This window comes from Somniosus microcephalus, unplaced genomic scaffold, assembly GCF_052327205.1.
Source record: "Somniosus microcephalus isolate GS21.2 unplaced genomic scaffold, FLI_Smic_1.0 unresolved_chr2, whole genome shotgun sequence".
Lineage (NCBI taxonomy): Eukaryota > Metazoa > Chordata > Chondrichthyes > Squaliformes > Somniosidae > Somniosus > Somniosus microcephalus.
The window spans coordinates 13,612,683-13,633,323 of NW_028225180.1; the positions used below are offsets into that span (position 1 = coordinate 13,612,683).

General features: G+C 62.0%; 1 protein-coding gene across 1 annotated transcript in view; it reads right to left on the minus strand.

Moving 5' to 3' along the window:
• Positions 1–2,893: 2,893 nt before the first annotated feature.
• The window catches only part of timm10 (translocase of inner mitochondrial membrane 10 homolog (yeast)), a 62,579-nt gene continuing 44,831 nt past the window's right edge, over positions 2,894–20,641 (minus strand). The window contains exon 2 of the mRNA XM_085975624.1: positions 2,894–3,148. Coding sequence (XP_085831750.1) covers positions 2,947–3,148 — 202 coding nt within the window. The 3' untranslated portion in view covers positions 2,894–2,946. The remainder of the gene's footprint in view (positions 3,149–20,641) is intronic.

A 20,641-nucleotide genomic window follows, 5' to 3' on the forward strand; every position in this document is an offset into this window, starting at 1 on the left:
CCATGCTGTACCTGCCCTGGGAGTACTCGATGCTGACACTGGGTATAAAGTGGGGATACACTGTCAGGGTAATGTAGAGGGAGCTCTACACTCTATCTAACCTATGCTGTACCTGCCCTGGGAGCGCTCAATACTGACACTGGGTATAAAGTGGGGACACACTGTCAGGGTAATGCAGAGGGAGCTCTACACTGTATCTAACCCGTGCTGTACCTGCCCTGGGAGCGCTCGATGCTGACACTGGGTATAAAGTGGGGGACACACTGTCAGGGTAATGTAGAGGGAGCTCTACACTGTATCTAACCCGTGCTGTACCTGCCCTGGGAGCGCTCGATGCTGACACTGGGTATAAAGTGGGGGACACACTGTCAGGGTAATGTAGAGGGAGCTCTACGCTGTATCTAACCCGTGCTGTACCTGCCCCGGGAGCGCTCGATGCTGACACTGGGTATAAAGTGGGGGACACACTGTCAGGGTAATGTAGAGGGAGCTCTAAACTGTATCTAACCCGTGCTGTACCTGCCCTGGGAGTGCTCGATGCTGACACTGGGTATAAAGTGGGGACACACTGTCAGGGTAATGTAGAGGGAGCTCTACACTGTATCTAACCCGTGCTGTACCTGCCCTGGGAGCGCTCGATGCTGACACTGGGTATAAAGTGGGGGACACACTGTCAGGGTAATGTAGGGGGAGCTCTACACTGTATCTAACTCGTGCTGTACCTGCCCTGGGAGCGCTCGATGCTGACACTGGGTATAAAGTGGGGACACACTGTCAGGGTAATGTAGAGGGAGCTCTACACTGTATCTAACCCGTGCTGTACCTGCCCTGGGAGCGCTCGATGCTGACACTGGGTATAAAGTGGGGCACACTGTCAGGGTAATGTAGAGGGAGCTCTACACTGTATCTAACCCGTGCTGTACCTGCCCTGGGAGCGCTCGATGCTGGCATTGGGTATAAAGTGGGGACACAATACAATACAATACAAATCGCTTTATTGGCATGATAAGGTACATCTTATGTTGCCAAAGCATCAAAATACATTTATGGTTGAACACACTGTCAGGGTAATGTAGGGGGAGCTCTACACTGTATCTAACCCGTGCTGTACCTGCCCTGGGAGCGCTCGATGCTGACACTGGGTATATAGTGGGGGACACACTGTCAGGGTAATGTAAAGGGAGCTCTACACTGTATCTAACCCGTGCTGTACCTGCCCTGGGAGCGCTCGATGCTGACACTGGGTATAAAGTGGGGGACACACTGTCAGGGTAATGTAGAGGGAGCTCTACGCTGTATCTAACCCGTGCTGTACCTGCCCCGGGAGCGCTCGATGCTGACACTGGGTATAAAGTGGGGGACACACTGTCAGGGTAATGTAGAGGGAGCTCTACGCTGTATCTAACCCGTGCTGTACCTGTCCTGGGAGCGCTCGGTGCTGGCATTGGGTATAAAGTGGGGACACACTGTCAGGGTAATGTAGAGGGAGCTCTACACTGTATCTAACCCGTGCTGTACCTGCCCTGGGAGCACTCGATGCTGACACTGGGTATAAAGTGGGAACACACTGTCAGGGTAATGTAAAGGGAGCTCTACACTGTATCTAACCTATGCTGCACCTACCCTGGGAGCGCTCGATGCTGACACTGGGTATAAAGTTCCTCAGAAATTGACTGTAAGTTCGGCCCAGTTCCATTCAGTCCCGTTGTCCCGCATCCCAGTGGAGCCAAACCCCTTCCCATTCACTCCCGGCGTGCCGACTCCCAGTGGAGCCAAACCCCTTCCCATTCACTCCCGGCGTGGCGACTCCCAGTGGAGCCAAACCCCTTCCCATTCACTCCCGGCGTGCCGACTCCCAGTGGAGCCAAACCCCTTCCCATTCACTCCCATTGTACACAATTCCCCCCCCTCTGCCACCACACCCTCTCGAGCAGGACTGGAAGAGACAAAAATCATGGTGGAAGAGATTGGGTTTCATTCAGGAGGATTTCATAGCTGGAGAGACAAATAGTATGAAGAAGAGGTTCAGGGAGAGGGTTCGAAAGAGGTAGGCGAAGCTGTTGGAAGGGTTAGGATACCAGAAAGATGGGGTTTCGATGGGAGAGTTCGGGTACTAGAGGGATGATCTTCGATGGGAGAGTTAGGGTCCTAGTGGGATGGTCTTCGATGGGAGATTTAGGGTACTGGAGGGATGGTCTTCGATGGGAGAGTTAGGGTACTGGAGGGATGATCTTCGATGGGAGAGTTATGGTACCAGAGGGATGGTCTTCGATGGGAGAGTTAGGGTACTAGAGGGATGATCTTCGATGGGAGAGTTAGGGTACTGGAGGGATGATCTTCGATGCGAGAGTTAGGGTACTAGAGGAATGATCTGCGATGGGAGAGTTAGGGTACTGGAGGAATGATCTTCGATGGGAGAGTTAGGGTACTAGAGGGATGATCTTCGATGGGAGAGTTAGGGTACTAGAGGGATGATCTTCGATGGGAGAGTTAGGGTACTGGAGGGATGATCTTCGATGGGAGAGTTATGGTACCAGAGGGATGGTCTTCGATGGGAGAGTTAGGGTACTAGAGGGATGGTCTTCGATGGGAAAGTTAGGGTACTAGAGGGATGATCTTCGATGGGAAAGTTAGGGTTCTAGATGGCTGATCTTCGATGGGAGAGTTAGGGTACTAGAGGGATGATCTTCGATGGGAGAGTTAGGGTACTGGAGGGATGATCTTCGATGGGAGAGTTAGGGTACTGGAGGGATGATCTTCGATGGGAGAGTTAGGGTACTGGAGGGATGATCTTCGATGGGAGAGTTAGGGTACTAGAGAGACTTTGCTTTCAGTGGACTGAACCTCCTGTTCTCGACCCCAAAGTCAAACCAAAGAAAAGACAAGAGCCAGATGATATCAAAAGCCGCAGTTTATTGATTGGAGGTTCCCGTGCCCGCGGTGACCTCACTGCGTCACTGCACCTTGCTGCATTCTCTTCATCAGCTCCTCGTCCTGCAGGGAGAGGTCAGTCAGCTTCTTGCCCATGCGCTCGTGGATGTCCAGGTACTTGGCTACACAGCGGTCAAGGCAGACCGACTCGCCCTTCGACAGCTCCGCCTCCTTGTACTGGGGGGGCACACACTTGCGGTGGCAGGCGTAGGTCATCCTGGGGGTGGGGAGACAGAAACGAAGATTGGCAACTGAGACACAGGATCACCCCACACCCTTGACCCCCTCCCTTCATCGTCCTCCCCCACTCCTCTAGATTTGACCCCCCCCAAGAGGGTGAAAGGTCATTCACTGACCCCGCTGCACCCACCCAAGCCCTCCTCTGTTAGTAACAGGAGGAGGCCATTGAGCCCCTCGAGCCTGTCCCACCATTCAACGAGATCATGGCTGATCTGCGACCGAACTCCATCCACCCGGCTTTGCCCATATCCCTTAGTACCTCTGGTAAACAGAAACATAGAAGATAGGAGCAGGAGTAGGCCATTCGGTCCCTCGAAACCGCTCCGCCATTTAATGAGATCATGGCTGATCATCCAAACTCAGTACCCTGTCACTGCCTTCTCCCCATATCCCTTGGTCCCTTTAGCCTTAAGAAATATATATAACTCCTTCTTGAATATATTTAATGAATTGGCCTCAACTGCCTTCTGTGGTAGAGAATTCCACAGGTTCACCACTCTCTGGGTGAAGAAATTCCTCCTCATCTCAGTCCTAAATGGCTTACCCCTTATCCTTAGACTGTGACCCCTGGTTCTAGACTCCCCGACCATCAGGGACATCCTTCCTGCATCTAGTCTGTCTATTCCTGTTAGAATTTTATAAGTTTCAATGAGATCCCCTCATTCTTCTAAACTCCAGCGAATATAAGCCTAATCGACCCAATCTCTCCTCTCATACGTCATTCCTGCCATCCCAGGTATCAGTCTGGTGAATCTTCGCTGCACTCTCTTGTGCCAAAGCTTGGATTTAAAACTAACAATTGACCCAGCATCAACTGCTGTTTGTGGAAGAGATTTCAAAAAATTCTACCAGCCTTTCCGTCAAGTGTTTGCTAATTTCACTGTCGGAGGTGCAGTACTGAGGGAGCGCTGCACTGTCGGAGGGGCAGTACTGAGGGAGCGCCGCACTGTGGGAAGGCAGTACTGAGGGAGCGCCGCACTGTGGGAAGGCAATACTGAGGGAGCGCTGCACTGTCGGAGCGCTGCACTGTCGGTGGGTCAGTACTGAGGGAGCGCTGCACTATCGGAGGGGCAGTACTGAGGGAGCGCTGCACTGTCGGAGGGGCAGTACTGATGGAGCGCCGCACTGTGGGAAGGCAATACTGAGGGAGCGCCGCACTGTTGGAGCGCTGCACTGTCGGTGGGTCAGTACTGAGGGAGCGCTGCACTGTTGGAGGGGCAGTACGGAGGGAGCGCTGCACTATCGGAGGGGCAGTACTGAGGGAGCGCTGCACTATCGGAGGGGCAGTACTGAGGCAGTGCCGCACTGTCGGAGAGGCAGTACTAAGGCAGTGCCGCACTGTCGGAGGGGCAGTACTGAGGGAGCGCTGCACTGTCGGAGTGGCAGTACTGAGGGAGCGCTGCACTGTCGGAGTGGCAGTACGGAGGGAGCGCTGCACTATCGGAGGGGCAGTACTGAGGGAGCGCTGCACTATCGGAGGGGCAGTACTGAGGCAGTGCCGCACTGTCGGAGAGGCAGTACTAAGGCAGTGCCGCACTGTCGGAGGGGCAGTACTGAGGGAGCGCTGCACTGTCGGAGTGGCAGTACTGAGGGAGCGCTGCACTGTCGGAGTGGCAGTACTGAGGGAGCGCTGCACTGTCGGAGGGGCAGTACTGAGGGAGCGCCGCACTGTGGGAAGGCAGTACTGAGGGAGCGCCGCACTGTGGGAAGGCAATACTGAGGGAGCGCTGCACTGTCGGTGGGTCAGTACTGAGGGAGCGCTGCACTATCGGAGGGGCAGTACTGAGGGAGCGCTGCACTGTCGGAGGGGCAGTACTGAGGGAGCGCCGCACTGTGGGAAGGCAGTACTGAGGGAGCGCCGCACTGTGGGAAGGCAATACTGAGGGAGCGCCGCACTGTCGGAGCGCTGCACTGTCGGTGGGTCAGTACTGAGGGAGTGCTGCACTGTTGGAGGGGCAGTACGGAGGGAGCGCTGCACTGTTGGAGGGGCAGTACGGAGGGAGCGCTGCACTATCGGAGGGGCAGTACTGAGGGAGCGCTGCACTATCGGAGGGGCAGTACTGAGGCAGTGCCGCACTGTCGGAGGGGCAGTACTAAGGCAGTGCCGCACTGTCGGAGGGGCAGTACTGAGGGAGCGCTGCACTGTCGGAGTGGCAGTACTGAGGGAGCGCTGCACTGTCGGAGTGGCAGTACTGAGGGAGCGCCGTACTGTCGGAGTGGCAGTACTGAGGGAGCGCTGCGCTATCGGAGGGGCAGTACTGAGGCAGTGCCGCACTGTCGGAGGGGCAGTACTGAGAGCGCTGCACCGTCAGAGGGGCAGTACTGAGGGGGCCCCGTAATGTCGGAGGGGCAGTACTGAGGGAGCGCTGCACCATCGGAGGGGCACTACTGAGGGAGCGCTGCACTGTCGCTGGGTCAGTACTGAGGTAGCGCTGCACTGTCGGAGGGGCAGTACTGAGGGAGCCCTAAAATGTTGGAGGGGCAGTACTGAGGGAGCGCCGTAATGCCGGAGGGGCAGTACTGAGGGAGCGCCGCACTGTCGGAGGAGCAGTAAAGAGGGATCGCTGCACTGCCGGAGGGGCAGTACTGAGGCAGCGCCTCACTGTCGGAGGGGCAGTACTGAGGGAGCGCTGCACTGTCGGAGGAGCAGTAAAGAGGGATCGCTGCACTGTCGTAGGGGCAGTACTGAGGGAGCGCTGCACTGTCGGAGGGAGAGTACTGAGGGAGCGCTGCACTGTCGGAGGGGCAGTACTGAGGGAGCGCTGCACTGTCGGAGGGGCAGGACCGAGGGAGCGCAGCACTGTCGGAGGGGCAGTACTGAGGGAGCGCCACACTGTTGGAGGAGCAGTACTGAGAGCGCTGCACCGTCAGAGGGGCAGTACTGAGGGGGCACCGCACCATCGAAGGGGGAGGACTGAGGGAGCGCTGCACTGTCGGAGGTGCAGTACTGAGGGAGCGCTGCACTGTCGGAGGGGCAGTACTCTCCGCTGCACTGTCGGAGCGACAGTACTGAGGGAGCGCCGCACAGTCGGAGTGGCAGTACTGAGGGAGTGCTGCACTGTCGGAGTGGCAGTACTGAGGGAGCACCGTACTGTCGGAGAGGCAGTGCTGCACTGCCGGAGGGGCAGTACTGAGGGAGCGCTGCACTATCGGAGGGGCAGTACTGAGGCAGTGCCGCACTGTCGGAGGGGCAGTACTAAGGCAGTGCCGCACTGTCGGAGGGGCAGTACTGAGGGAGCGCTGCACTGTCGGAGGGGCAGTACTGAGGGAGTGCTGCACTGTCGGAGGGGCAGTACTGAGGGAGCGCCGCACCGTCGGAGGGGCAGTACTGAGGGAGCGCCGCACCGTCGGAGGGGCAGTACTGAAGGAGCGCTGCACTGTCGGAGGAGCAGTACTGAGGAGGTGCTGCACTGCCGGAGGGGCAGTACTGAGGGAGCGCTGCACTGTGGGAGGGTCAGTACTGAGGGAGCGCTGCACTGTCAGAGGGGCAGTACTCTCCGCTGCACTGTCGGAGCGACAGTACTGAGGGAGCGCCGCACTGTCGGAGTGGCAGTACTGAGGGAGTGCTGCACTGCCGGAGGGGCAGTACTGAGGGAGCGCCGCACTGTGGTAGGGTCAGTACTAAGGGAGCACTGCACTGTCAGAGGAGCAGTAAAGAGGGATCGCTGCACTGTCGTCGGGGCAGTACTGAGGGAGCGCTGCACTGTCGGAGGGGCAGTACTGAGGCAGCGCCGCACTGTCGGAGGGGCAGCACTGAGGGAGCGCAGCACTGTCGGAGGGGCAGTACTGAGGGAGCGCCACACTGTTGGAGGAGCAGTACTGAGAGCGCTGCACCGTCAGAGGGGCAGTACTGAGGGGGCCCCGTAATGTCGGAGGGGCAGTACTGAGAGAGCGCCGCACCATCGAAGGGGGAATACTGAAGGAGCACCGCACTGTGGGAGGGGTAGTACTGAGGGAGCGCTGCACTGTTGGAGGGCAGTACTGAGGGAGCGCTACACTGTCGGAGGTGCAGTACTGAGGGAGCGCTGCACTGTCGCTGGGTCAGTACTGAGGGAGCGCTGCACTGTCGGAGGGGCAGTACTGAGGGAGCGCTGCACTGTCGCTGGGTCAGTACTGAGGGAGCGCTGCACTGTCGGAGGGGCAGTACTGAGGGAGCGCTGCACTGTCGCTGGGTCAGTACTGAGGGAGCGCTGCACTGTCGGAGGGGCAGTACTGAGGAGGTGCTGCACTGTCGGAGGGGCAGTACTGAGGGAGCGCTGCACTATCGGAGGGGCAGTAGTGAGGGAGCACTGCACTGTCGGAGGGGCAGTACTGAGGAGGTGCTGCACTGTCGGAGGGGCAGTACTGAGGGAGCGCCACACTGTTGGAGCAGTACTGAGAGCGCTGCACCGTCAGAGGGGCAGTACTGAGGGGGCCCCGTAATGTCGGAGGGGCAGTACTGAGAGAGCGCCGCACCATCGAAGGGGGAATACTGAAGGAGCACCGCACTGTGGGAGGGGTAGTACTGAGGGAGCGCTGCACTGTTGGAGGGCAGTACTGAGGGAGCGCTACACTGTCGGAGGTGCAGTACTGAGGGAGCGCTGCACTGTCGCTGGGTCAGTACTGAGGGAGCGCTGCACTGTCGGAGGGGCAGTACTGAGGGAGCGCTGCACTGTCGCTGGGTCAGTACTGAGGGAGCGCTGCACTGTCGGAGGGGCAGTACTGAGGAGGTGCTGCACTGTCGGAGGGGCAGTACTGAGGGAGCGCTGCACTATCGGAGGGGCAGTACTGAGGGAGCACTGCACTGTCGGAGGGGTAGTACTGAGGGAGCGCTGCACTGTCGCTGGGTCAGTACTGAGGGAGCGCTGCACTGTCAGAGGGGCAGTACTCTCCGCTGCACTGTCGGAGCGACAGTACTGAGGGAGCGCCGCACTGTCGGAGTGGCAGTACTGAGGGAGTGCTGCACTGCCGGAGGGGCAGTACTGAGGGAGCGCCGCACTGTGGTAGGGTCAGTACTAAGGGAGCACTGCACTGTCAGAGGAGCAGTGAAGAGGGATCGCTGCACTGTCGTCGGGGCAGTACTGAGGGAGCGCTGCACTGTCGGAGGGGCAGTACTGAGGCAGCGCCGCACTGTCGGAGGGGCAGCACTGAGGGAGCGCAGCACTGTCGGAGGGGCAGTACTGAGGGAGCGCCACACTGTTGGAGGAGCAGTACTGAGAGCGCTGCACCGTCAGAGGGGCAGTACTGAGGGGGCCCCGTAATGTCGGAGGGGCAGTACTGAGAGAGCGCCGCACCATCGAAGGGGGAATACTGAAGGAGCACCGCACTGTGGGAGGGGTAGTACTGAGGGAGCGCTGCACTGTTGGAGGGCAGTACTGAGGGAGCGCTACACTGTCGGAGGTGCAGTACTGAGGGAGCGCTGCACTGTCGCTGGGTCAGTACTGAGGGAGCGCTGCACTGTCGGAGGGGCAGTACTGAGGGAGCGCTGCACTATCGGAGGGGCAGTACTGAGGGAGCGCTGCACTGTCGGAGGGGCAGTACTGAGGGAGCGCCGCACCGTCGGAGGGGCAGTACTGAAGGAGCGCCGCACTGTCGGAGGAGCAGTACTGAGGAGGTGCTGCACTGCCGGAGGGGCAGTAGAGGGAGCGCTGCACTGTGGGAGGGTCAGTACTGAGGGAGCACTGCACTGTCGGAGGGGCAGTACTGAGGGAGCACTGCACTGTCGGAGGGGCAGTACTGAGGGAGCGCTGCACTGTCGCTGGGTCAGTACTGAGGGAGCGCTGCACTGTCGGAGGGGTAGTACTGAGGGAGCGCTGCACTGTCGCTGGGTCAGTACTGAGGGAGCGCCGCACTGTCGGAGGGGCAGTACTGAGGGAGCGCTGCACTGTCGCTGGGTCAGTACTGAGGGAGCGCTGCACTGTCAGAGGGGCAGTACTCTCCGCTGCACTGTCAGAGCGACAGTACTGAGGGAGCGCCGCACTGTCGGAGGGGCAGTACTGAGGGAGTGCTGCACTGCCGGAGGGGCAGTACTGAGGGAGCGCCGCACTGTGGTAGCGTCAGTACTAAGGGAGCACTGCACTGTCGGAGGAGCAGTAAAGAGGGACCGCTGCACTGTCGGAGGGAGAGTACTGAGGCAGCGCCGCACTGTCGGAGGCGCAGCACTGAGAGCGCTGCACCGTCAGAGGGGCAGTACTGAGGGGGCCCCGTAATGTCGGAGGGGCAGTACTGAGGGAGCGCCGCACCATCGATGGGGGAATACTGAAGGAGCGCCGCACTGTGGGAGGGGTAGTACTGAGGGAGCGCTGCACTGTCGGAGGGCAGTACTGAGGGAGCGCTGCACTGTCGGAGGTGCAGTACTGAGGGAGCGCTGCACTGTCGCTGGGTCAGTACTGAGGGTGCGCTGCACTGTCGGAGGGGCAGTACTCTCCGCTGCACTGTCGGAGCGACAGTACTGAGGGAGCACCTTACTGTCAGAGAGGCAGTACTGAGGCAGTGCTGCACTGCCGGAGGGGCAGTACTGAGGGAGCGCTGCACGATCGGAGGGGCAGTACTGAGGCAGTGCCGCACTGTCGGAGGGGCAGTACTGAGGGAGCGCTGCACTGTCGGAGGGGCAGTACTGAGGGAGCGCTGCACGATCGGAGGGGCAGTACTGAGGCAGTGCCGCACTGTCGGAGGGGCAGTACTGAGGGAGCGCTGCACTGTCGGAGGAGCAGTACTGAGGAGGTGCTGCACTGCCGGAGGGGCAGTACTGAGGGACCGCTGCACTGAGGGAGCACTGCACTGTCGGAGGGAGAGTGCTGAGGGAGCGCCGCACTGTCGGAGTAGCAGTAGAGGGAGTGCTGCACTGTCGGAGTGGCAGTACTGAGGGAGCAACGTACTGTCGGAGTGGCAGTACTGAGGGAGCGCTGCGCTGCACTGCCGGAGGGGTAGCACTGAGGAGGTGCTGCACTGCCGGAGGGGCAGTACTGAGGGAGCGCCGCACTATCGGAGGGGCAGTACTGAGGCAGTGCCGCACTGTCGGAGGGGCAGTACTGAGGCAGTGCTGCACTGCCGGAGGGGCAGTACTGAGGGAGCGCTGCACTATCGGAGGGGCAGTACTAAGGCAGTGACGCACTGTCGGAGGGGCAGTACTGAGGGAGCGCTGCACTGTCGGAGGGGCAATACTGAGGGAGCGCTGCACTGTCGGAGGGGCAGTACTCTCCGCTGCACTGTCGGAGCGACAGTACTGAGGGAGTGCTGCACTATCGGAGGGCAGTACTGAGGCAGTGCCGCACTGTCGGAGGGGCAGTACTAAGGCAGTGCCGCACTGTCGGAGGGGCAGTACTGAGGGAGTGCTGCATGTCGGAGGGGCAGTACTGAGGGAGCAATGTACTGTCGGAGCGGCAGTACTGAGGGAGCGCTGCACTGCCGGAGGGGTAGCACTGAGGAGGTGCTGCACTGCCGGAGGGGCAGTACTGAGGGAGCGCTGCACGATCGGAGGGGCAGTACTGAGGCAGTGCCGCACTGTCGGAGGGGCAGTACTAAGGCAGTGCCGCACTGTCGGAGGGGCAGTACTGAGGGAGCGCTGCACGATCGGAGGGGCAGTACTGAGGCAGTGCCGCACTGTCGGAGGGGCAGTACTAAGGCAGTGCCGCACTGTCGGAGGGGCAGTACTGAGGGAGCGCTGCACTGTCGAAAGGGCAGTACGGATGGCGCGCTGCACTGTCGGAAGGCAATACTGAGGGAGCGCTGCACTGTCGGTGGGTCAGTACTGAGGGAGCGCCACACTGTCTGAGGGGCAGTACTGAGGGAGCGCTGCACCGACGGAGGGGCAGTACTGAGGCAGCGCCGCACTGTCGGAGGAGCAGTACTGAGGGAGCCCCGTAATGTCGGAGCGGTAGTACCGAGGGAGGGCTGCACTGCCGGAGGGGCAGCACCGAGGGAGCACTGCACTGCCGGAGGGGCAGTAGTGAGGGAGCGCTGCACTGCACGAGGGGCAGTACTGAGCAGGTGCTGCACTGCCGGAGGGGCAGTACTGAGGGAGTGCTGCACTGTCGGAGGGGCAGTACAGAGGGAGCGCTGCACTGTCGGAGGGGCAGTACAGAGGGAGCGCTGCACTGTCGGAGGGGCAGTACTGAGGGAGCGCTGCACTGTCGGAGGGGCAGTACTGAGGGAGTGCTGCACTGTCGGAGGAGCAGTACTGAGGAGGTGCTGCACTGCCGGAGGGGCAGTACTGAGGCAATGCCGCACTGTCGGAGGGGCAGTACTGAGGGAGCGCTACACTGTTGGAGGGGCAGTACTGAAGGAGCGCCGCACGGTCGGAGGAGCAGTACTGAGGAGGTGCTGCACTGCCGGAGGGTCAGTACTGAGGGAGCACTGCACTGTCGGAGGGGCAGTACTGAGGGAGCGCCGCACTGTGGTAGGGTCAGTACTAAGGGAGCACTGCACTGTCAGAGGAGCAGTAAAGAGGGATCGCTGCACTGTCGTCGGGGCAGTACTGAGGGAGCGCTGCATTGTCGGAGGGGTAGCACTGAGGAGGTGCTGCACTGCCGGAGGGGCAGTACTGAGGGAGCGCTGCACGATCGGAGGGGCAGTACTGAGGCAGTGCCGCACTGTCGGAGGGGCAGTACTAAGGCAGTGCCGCACTGTCGGAGGGGCAGTACTGAGGGAGCGCTGCACGATCGGAGGGGCAGTACTGAGGCAGTGCCGCACTGTCGGAGATGCAGTACTAAGGCAGTGCCGCACTGTCGGAGGGGCAGTACTGAGGGAGCGCTGCACTGTCGAAAGGGCAGTACGGATGGCGCGCTGCACTGTCGGAAGGCAATACTGAGGGAGCGCTGCACTGTCGGTGGGTCAGTACTGAGGGAGCGCCACACTGTCTGAGGGGCAGTACTGAGGGAGCGCTGCACCGACGGAGGGGCAGTACTGAGGCAGCGCCGCACTGTCGGAGGGGCAGCACTGAGGGAGCGCTGCACTGTTGGAGGGCAGTACTGAGGGAGCGCTACACTGTCGCTGGGTCAGTACTGAGGGAGCGCTGCACCGACGGAGGGGCAGTACCGAGGCAGCGCCGCACTGTCGGAGGGGCAGCACTGAGGGAGCGCTGCACTGTTGGAGGGCAGTACTGAGGGAGCGCTACACTGTCGCTGGGTCAGTACTGAGGGAGCGCTGCACTGTCGGAGGGGCAGTACTGAGGAGGTGCTGCACTGTCGGAGGGGCAGTACTGAGGGAGCGCTGCACTATCGGAGGGGCAGTACTGAGGGAGCACTGCACTGTCGGAGGGGTAGTACTGAGGGAGCGCTGCACTGTCGCTGGGTCAGTACTGAGGGAGCGCTGCACTGTCAGAGGGGCAGTACTCTCCGCTGCACTGTCGGAGCGACAGTACTGAGGGAGCGCCGCACTGTCGGAGTGGCAGTACTGAGGGAGTGCTGCACTGCCGGAGGGGCAGTACTGAGGGAGCGCCGCACTGTGGTAGGGTCAGTACTAAGGGAGCACTGCACTGTCAGAGGAGCAGTAAAGAGGGATCGCTGCACTGTCGTCGGGGCAGTACTGAGGGAGCGCTGCACTGTCGGAGGGGCAGAACTGAGGCAGCGCCGCACTGTCGGAGGGGCAGCACTGAGGGAGCGCAGCACTGTCGGAGGGGCAGTACTGAGGGAGCGCCACACTGTTGGAGGAGCAGTACTGAGAGCGCTGCACCGTCAGAGGGGCAGTACTGAGGGGGCCCCGTAATGTCGGAGGGGCAGTACTGAGAGAGCGCCGCACCATCGAAGGGGGAATACTGAAGGAGCACCGCACTGTGGGAGGGGTAGTACTGAGGGAGCGCTGCACTGTTGGAGGGCAGTACTGAGGGAGCGCTACACTGTCGGAGGTGCAGTACTGAGGGAGCGCTGCACTGTCGCTGGGTCAGTACTGAGGGAGCGCTGCACTGTCGGAGGGGCAGTACTGAGGGAGCGCTGCACTGTCGCTGGGTCAGTACTGAGGGAGCGCTGCACTGTCGGAGGGGCAGTACTGAGGAGGTGCTGCACTGTCGGAGGGGCAGTACTGAGGGAGCGCTGCACTATCGGAGGGGCAGTACTGAGGGAGCACTGCACTGTCGGAGGGGTAGTACTGAGGGAGCGCTGCACTGTCGCTGGGTCAGTACTGAGGGAGCGCTGCACTGTCAGAGGGGCAGTACTCTCCGCTGCACTGTCGGAGCGACAGTACTGAGGGAGCGCCGCACTGTCGGAGTGGCAGTACTGAGGGAGTGCTGCACTGCCGGAGGGGCAGTACTGAGGGAGCGCCGCACTGTGGTAGGGTCAGTACTAAGGGAGCACTGCACTGTCAGAGGAGCAGTGAAGAGGGATCGCTGCACTGTCGTCGGGGCAGTACTGAGGGAGCGCTGCACTGTCGGAGGGGCAGTACTGAGGCAGCGCCGCACTGTCGGAGGGGCAGCACTGAGGGAGCGCAGCACTGTCGGAGGGGCAGTACTGAGGGAGCGCCACACTGTTGGAGGAGCAGTACTGAGAGCGCTGCACCGTCAGAGGGGCAGTACTGAGGGGGCCCCGTAATGTCGGAGGGGCAGTACTGAGAGAGCGCCGCACCATCGAAGGGGGAATACTGAAGGAGCACCGCACTGTGGGAGGGGTAGTACTGAGGGAGCGCTGCACTGTTGGAGGGCAGTACTGAGGGAGCGCTACACTGTCGGAGGTGCAGTACTGAGGGAGCGCTGCACTGTCGCTGGGTCAGTACTGAGGGAGCGCTGCACTGTCGGAGGGGCAGTACTGAGGGAGCGCTGCACTGTCGCTGGGTCAGTACTGAGGGAGCGCTGCACTGTCGGAGGGGCAGTACTGAGGAGGTGCTGCACTGTCGGAGGGGCAGTACTGAGGGAGCGCTGCACTATCGGAGGGGCAGTACTGAGGGAGCGCTGCACTGTCGGAGGGGCAGTACTGAGGGAGCGCCGCACCGTCGGAGGGGCAGTACTGAAGGAGCGCCGCACTGTCGGAGGAGCAGTACTGAGGAGGTGCTGCACTGCCGGAGGGGCAGTAGAGGGAGCGCTGCACTGTGGGAGGGTCAGTACTGAGGGAGCACTGCACTGTCGGAGGGGCAGTACTGAGGGAGCACTGCACTGTCGGAGGGGCAGTACTGAGGGAGCGCTGCACTGTCGCTGGGTCAGTACTGAGGGAGCGCTGCACTGTCGGAGGGGTAGTACTGAGGGAGCGCTGCACTGTCGCTGGGTCAGTACTGAGGGAGCGCCGCACTGTCGGAGGGGCAGTACTGAGGGAGCGCTGCACTGTCGCTGGGTCAGTACTGAGGGAGCGCTGCACTGTCAGAGGGGCAGTACTCTCCGCTGCACTGTCAGAGCGACAGTACTGAGGGAGCGCCGCACTGTCGGAGGGGCAGTACTGAGGGAGTGCTGCACTGCCGGAGGGGCAGTACTGAGGGAGCGCCGCACTGTGGTAGCGTCAGTACTAAGGGAGCACTGCACTGTCGGAGGAGCAGTAAAGAGGGACCGCTGCACTGTCGGAGGGAGAGTACTGAGGCAGCGCCGCACTGTCGGAGGCGCAGCACTGAGAGCGCTGCACCGTCAGAGGGGCAGTACTGAGGGGGCCCCGTAATGTCGGAGGGGCAGTACTGAGGGAGCGCCGCACCATCGATGGGGGAATACTGAAGGAGCGCCGCACTGTGGGAGGGGTAGTACTGAGGGAGCGCTGCACTGTCGGAGGGCAGTACTGAGGGAGCGCTGCACTGTCGGAGGTGCAGTACTGAGGGAGCGCTGCACTGTCGCTGGGTCAGTACTGAGGCAGTGCTGCACTGCCGGAGGGGCAGTACTGAGGGAGCGCTGCACGATCGGAGGGGCAGTACTGAGGCAGTGCCGCACTGTCGGAGGGGCAGTACTGAGGGAGCGCTGCACTGTCGGAGGGGCAGTACTGAGGGAGCGCTGCACGATCGGAGGGGCAGTACTGAGGCAGTGCCGCACTGTCGGAGGGGCAGTACTGAGGGAGCGCTGCACTGTCGGAGGAGCAGTACTGAGGAGGTGCTGCACTGCCGGAGGGGCAGTACTGAGGGACCGCTGCACTGAGGGAGCACTGCACTGTCGGAGGGAGAGTGCTGAGGGAGCGCCGCACTGTCGGAGTAGCAGTAGAGGGAGTGCTGCACTGTCGGAGTGGCAGTACTGAGGGAGCAACGTACTGTCGGAGTGGCAGTACTGAGGGAGCGCTGCGCTGCACTGCCGGAGGGGTAGCACTGAGGAGGTGCTGCACTGCCGGAGGGGCAGTACTGAGGGAGCGCCGCACTATCGGAGGGGCAGTACTGAGGCAGTGCCGCACTGTCGGAGGGGCAGTACTGAGGCAGTGCTGCACTGCCGGAGGGGCAGTACTGAGGGAGCGCTGCACTATCGGAGGGGCAGTACTAAGGCAGTGACGCACTGTCGGAGGGGCAGTACTGAGGGAGCGCTGCACTGTCGGAGGGGCAATACTGAGGGAGCGCTGCACTGTCGGAGGGGCAGTACTCTCCGCTGCACTGTCGGAGCGACAGTACTGAGGGAGTGCTGCACTATCGGAGGGCAGTACTGAGGCAGTGCCGCACTGTCGGAGGGGCAGTACTAAGGCAGTGCCGCACTGTCGGAGGGGCAGTACTGAGGGAGTGCTGCATGTCGGAGGGGCAGTACTGAGGGAGCAATGTACTGTCGGAGCGGCAGTACTGAGGGAGCGCTGCACTGCCGGAGGGGTAGCACTGAGGAGGTGCTGCACTGCCGGAGGGGCAGTACTGAGGGAGCGCTGCACCGACGGAGGGGCAGTACTGAGGCAGCGCCGCACTGTCGGAGGGGCAGCACTGAGGGAGCGCAGCACTGTCGGAGGAGCAGTACTGAGGGAGCGCTGCACTGTCGAAAGGGCAGTACGGATGGCGCGCTGCACTGTCGGAAGGCAATACTGAGGGAGCGCTGCACTGTCGGTGGGTCAGTACTGAGGGAGCGCCACACTGTCTGAGGGGCAGTACTGAGGGAGCGCTGCACCGACGGAGGGGCAGTACTGAGGCAGCGCCGCACTGTCGGAGGGGCAGCACTGAGGGAGCGCAGCACTGTCGGAGGAGCAGTACTGAGGGAGCCCCGTAATGTCGGAGCGGTAGTACCGAGGGAGGGCTGCACTGCCGGAGGGGCAGCACCGAGGGAGCACTGCACTGCCGGAGGGGCAGTAGTGAGGGAGCGCTGCACTGCACGAGGGGCAGTACTGAGCAGGTGCTGCACTGCCGGAGGGGCAGTACTGAGGGAGTGCTGCACTGTCGGAGGGGCAGTACAGAGGGAGCGCTGCACTGTCGGAGGGGCAGTACAGAGGGAGCGCTGCACTGTCGGAGGGGCAGTACTGAGGGAGCGCTGCACTGTCGGAGGGGCAGTACTGAGGGAGTGCTGCACTGTCGGAGGAGCAGTACTGAGGAGGTGCTGCACTGCCGGAGGGGCAGTACTGAGGCAATGCCGCACTGTCGGAGGGGCAGTACTGAGGGAGCGCTACACTGTTGGAGGGGCAGTACTGAAGGAGCGCCGCACGGTCGGAGGAGCAGTACTGAGGAGGTGCTGCACTGCCGGAGGGTCAGTACTGAGGGAGCACTGCACTGTCGGAGGGGCAGTACTGAGGGAGCGCCGCACTGTGGTAGGGTCAGTACTAAGGGAGCACTGCACTGTCAGAGGAGCAGTAAAGAGGGATCGCTGCACTGTCGTCGGGGCAGTACTGAGGGAGCGCTGCATTGTCGGAGGGGTAGCACTGAGGAGGTGCTGCACTGCCGGAGGGGCAGTACTGAGGGAGCGCTGCACGATCGGAGGGGCAGTACTGAGGCAGTGCCGCACTGTCGGAGGGGCAGTACTAAGGCAGTGCCGCACTGTCGGAGGGGCAGTACTGAGGGAGCGCTGCACGATCGGAGGGGCAGTACTGAGGCAGTGCCGCACTGTCGGAGATGCAGTACTAAGGCAGTGCCGCACTGTCGGAGGGGCAGTACTGAGGGAGCGCTGCACTGTCGAAAGGGCAGTACGGATGGCGCGCTGCACTGTCGGAAGGCAATACTGAGGGAGCGCTGCACTGTCGGTGGGTCAGTACTGAGGGAGCGCCACACTGTCTGAGGGGCAGTACTGAGGGAGCGCTGCACCGACGGAGGGGCAGTACTGAGGCAGCGCCGCACTGTCGGAGGGGCAGCACTGAGGGAGCGCTGCACTGTTGGAGGGCAGTACTGAGGGAGCGCTACACTGTCGCTGGGTCAGTACTGAGGGAGCGCTGCACCGACGGAGGGGCAGTACCGAGGCAGCGCCGCACTGTCGGAGGGGCAGCACTGAGGGAGCGCTGCACTGTTGGAGGGCAGTACTGAGGGAGCGCTACACTGTCGCTGGGTCAGTACTGAGGGAGCGCTGCACTGTCGGAGGGGCAGTACTGAGGAGGTGCTGCACTGTCGGAGGGGCAGTACTGAGGGAGCGCTGCACTATCGGAGGGGCAGTACTGAGGGAGCACTGCACTGTCGGAGGGGTAGTACTGAGGGAGCGCTGCACTGTCGCTGGGTCAGTACTGAGGGAGCGCTGCACTGTCAGAGGGGCAGTACTCTCCGCTGCACTGTCGGAGCGACAGTACTGAGGGAGCGCCGCACTGTCGGAGTGGCAGTACTGAGGGAGTGCTGCACTGCCAGAGGGGCAGTACTGAGGGAGCGCCGCACTGTGGTAGGGTCAGTACTAAGGGAGCACTGCACTGTCAGAGGAGCAGTAAAGAGGGATCGCTGCACTGTCGTCGGGGCAGTACTGAGGGAGCGCTGCACTGTCGGAGGGGCAGTACTGAGGGAGCGCTGCACGATCGGAGGGGCAGTACTGAGGCAGTGCCGCACTGTCGGAGGGGCAGTACTAAGGCAGTGCCGCACTGTCGGAGGGGCAGTACTGAGGGAGCGCTGCACTGTCGGAGGAGCAGTACTGAGGAGGTGCTGCACTGCCGGAGGGGCAGTACTGAGGGACCGCTGCACTGAGGGAGCACTGCACTGTCGGAGGGAGAGTGCTGAGGGAGCGCCACACTGTCGGAGTAGCAGTAGAGGGAGTGCTGCACTGTCGGAGTGGCAGTACTGAGGGAGCAACGTACTGTCGGAGTGGCAGTACTGAGGCTGCGCTGCACTGCCGGAGGGGCAGTACTGAGGGAGCGCCGCACTGTCGGAGTGGCAGTACTGAGGGAGTGCTGCACTGCCGGAGGGGCAGTACTGAGGGAGCGCCGCACTGTGGTAGGGTCAGTACTAAGGGAGCACTGCACTGTCAGAGGAGCAGTAAAGAGGGATCGCTGCACTGTCGTCAGGGCAGTACTGAGGGAGCGCTGCACTGTCGGAGGGGCAGTACTGAGGCAGCGCCGCACTGTCGGAGGGGCAGCACTGAGGGAGCGCAGCACTGTCGGAGGGGCAGTACTGAGGGAGCGCCACACTGTTGGAGGACCAGTACTGAGAGCGCTGCACCGTCAGAGGGGCAGTACTGAGGGGGCCCCGTAATGTCGGAGGGGCAGTACTGAGAGAGCGCCGCACCATCGAAGGGGGAATACTGAAGGAGCACCGCACTGTGGGAGGGGTAGTACTGAGGGAGCGCTGCACTGTTGGAGGGCAGTACTGAGGGAGCGCTGCACTGTCGGAGGTGCAGTACTGAGGGAGCGCTGCACTGTCGCTGGGTCAGTACTGAGGGAGCGCTGCACTGTCGGAGGGGCAGTACTGAGGGAGCGCTGCACTGTCGCTGGGTCAGTACTGAGGGAGCGCTGCACTGTCGGAGGGGCAGTACTGAGGAGGTGCTGCACTGTCGGAGGGGCAGTACTGAGGGAGCGCTGCACTATCGGAGGGGCAGTACTGAGGGAGCGCTGCACTGTCGGAGGGGCAGTACTGAGGGAGTGCTGCACTGTCGGAGGGGCAGTACTGAGGGAGCGCCGCACCGTCGGAGGGGCAGTACTGAAGGAGCGCCGCACTGTCGGAGGAGCAGTACTGAGGAGGTGCTGCACTGCCGGAGGGGCAGTAGAGGGAGCGCTGCACTGTGGGAGGGTCAGTACTGAGGGAGCACTGCACTGTCGGAGGGGCAGTACTGAGGGAGCGCTGCACTGTCGCTGGGTCAGTACTGAGGTAGCGCTGCACTGTCAGAGGGGCAGTACTGAGGGAGCGCTGCACTGTCGCTGGGTCAGTACTGAGGGAGCGCTGCACTGTCAGAGGGGCAGTACTCTCCGCTGCACTGTCGGAGCGACAGTACTGAGGGAGCGCCTCACTGTCGGAGTGGCAGTACTGAGGGAGTGCTGCACTGCCGGAGGGGCAGTACTGAGGGAGCGCCGCACTGTGGTAGCGTCAGTACTAAGGGAGCACTGCACTGTCGGAGGAGCAGTAAAGAGGGACCGCTGCACTGTCGGAGGGAGAGTACTGAGGCAGCGCCGCACTGTCGGAGGGGCAGCACTGAGAGCGCTGCACCGTCAGAGGGGCAGTACTGAGGGGGCCCCGTAATGTCGGAGGGGCAGTACTGAGGGAGCGTCGCACCATCGATGGGGGAATACTGAAGGAGCGCCGCACTGTGGGAGGGGTAGTACTGAGGGAGCGCTGCACTGTCGGAGGGCAGTACTGAGGGAGCGCTGCACTGTCGGAGGTGCAGTACTGAGGGAGCGCTGCACTGTCGCTGGGTCAGTACTGAGGGAGCGCTGCACTGTCGGAGGGGCAGTACTCTCCGCTGCACTGTCGGAGCGACAGTACTGAGGGAGCACCTTACTGTCAGAGAGGCAGTACTGAGGCAGTGCTGCACTGCCGGAGGGGCAGTACTGAGGGAGCGCTGCACGATCGGAGGGGCAGTACTGAGGCAGTGCCGCACTGTCGGAGGGGCAGTACTAAGGCAGTGCCGCACTGTCGGAGGGGCAGTACTGAGGGAGCGCTGCACTGTCGGAGGAGCAGTACTGAGGAGGTGCTGCACTGCCGGAGGGGCAGTACTGAGGGACCGCTGCACTGAGGGAGCACTGCACTGTCGGAGGGAGAGTGCTGAGGGAGCGCCGCACTGTCGGAGTAGCAGTAGAGGGAGTGCTGCACTGTCGGAGTGGCAGTACTGAGGGAGCAACGTACTGTCGGAGTGGCAGTACTGAGGGAGCGCTGCGCTGCACTGCCGGAGGGGTAGCACTGAGGAGGTGCTGCACTGCCGGAGGGGCAGTACTGAGGGAGCGCCGCACTATCGGAGGGGCAGTACTGAGGCAGTGCCGCACTGTCGGAGGGGCAGTACTGAGGCAGTGACGCACTGTCGGAGGGGCAGTACTGAGGGAGCGCTGCACTGTCGGAGGGGCAATACTGAGGGAGCGCTGCACTGTCGGAGTGGCAGGACTGAGGGAGCGCTGCACTGTCGGAGGGGCAGTACTCTCCGTTGCACTGTCGGAGCGACAGTACTGAGGGAGTGCTGCACTATCGGAGGGCAGTACTGAGGCAATGCCGCACTGTCGGAGGGGCAGTACTGAGGGAGCGCTACACTGTTGGAGGGGCAGTACTGAAGGAGCGCCGCACGGTCGGAGGAGCAGTACTGAGGAGGTGCTGC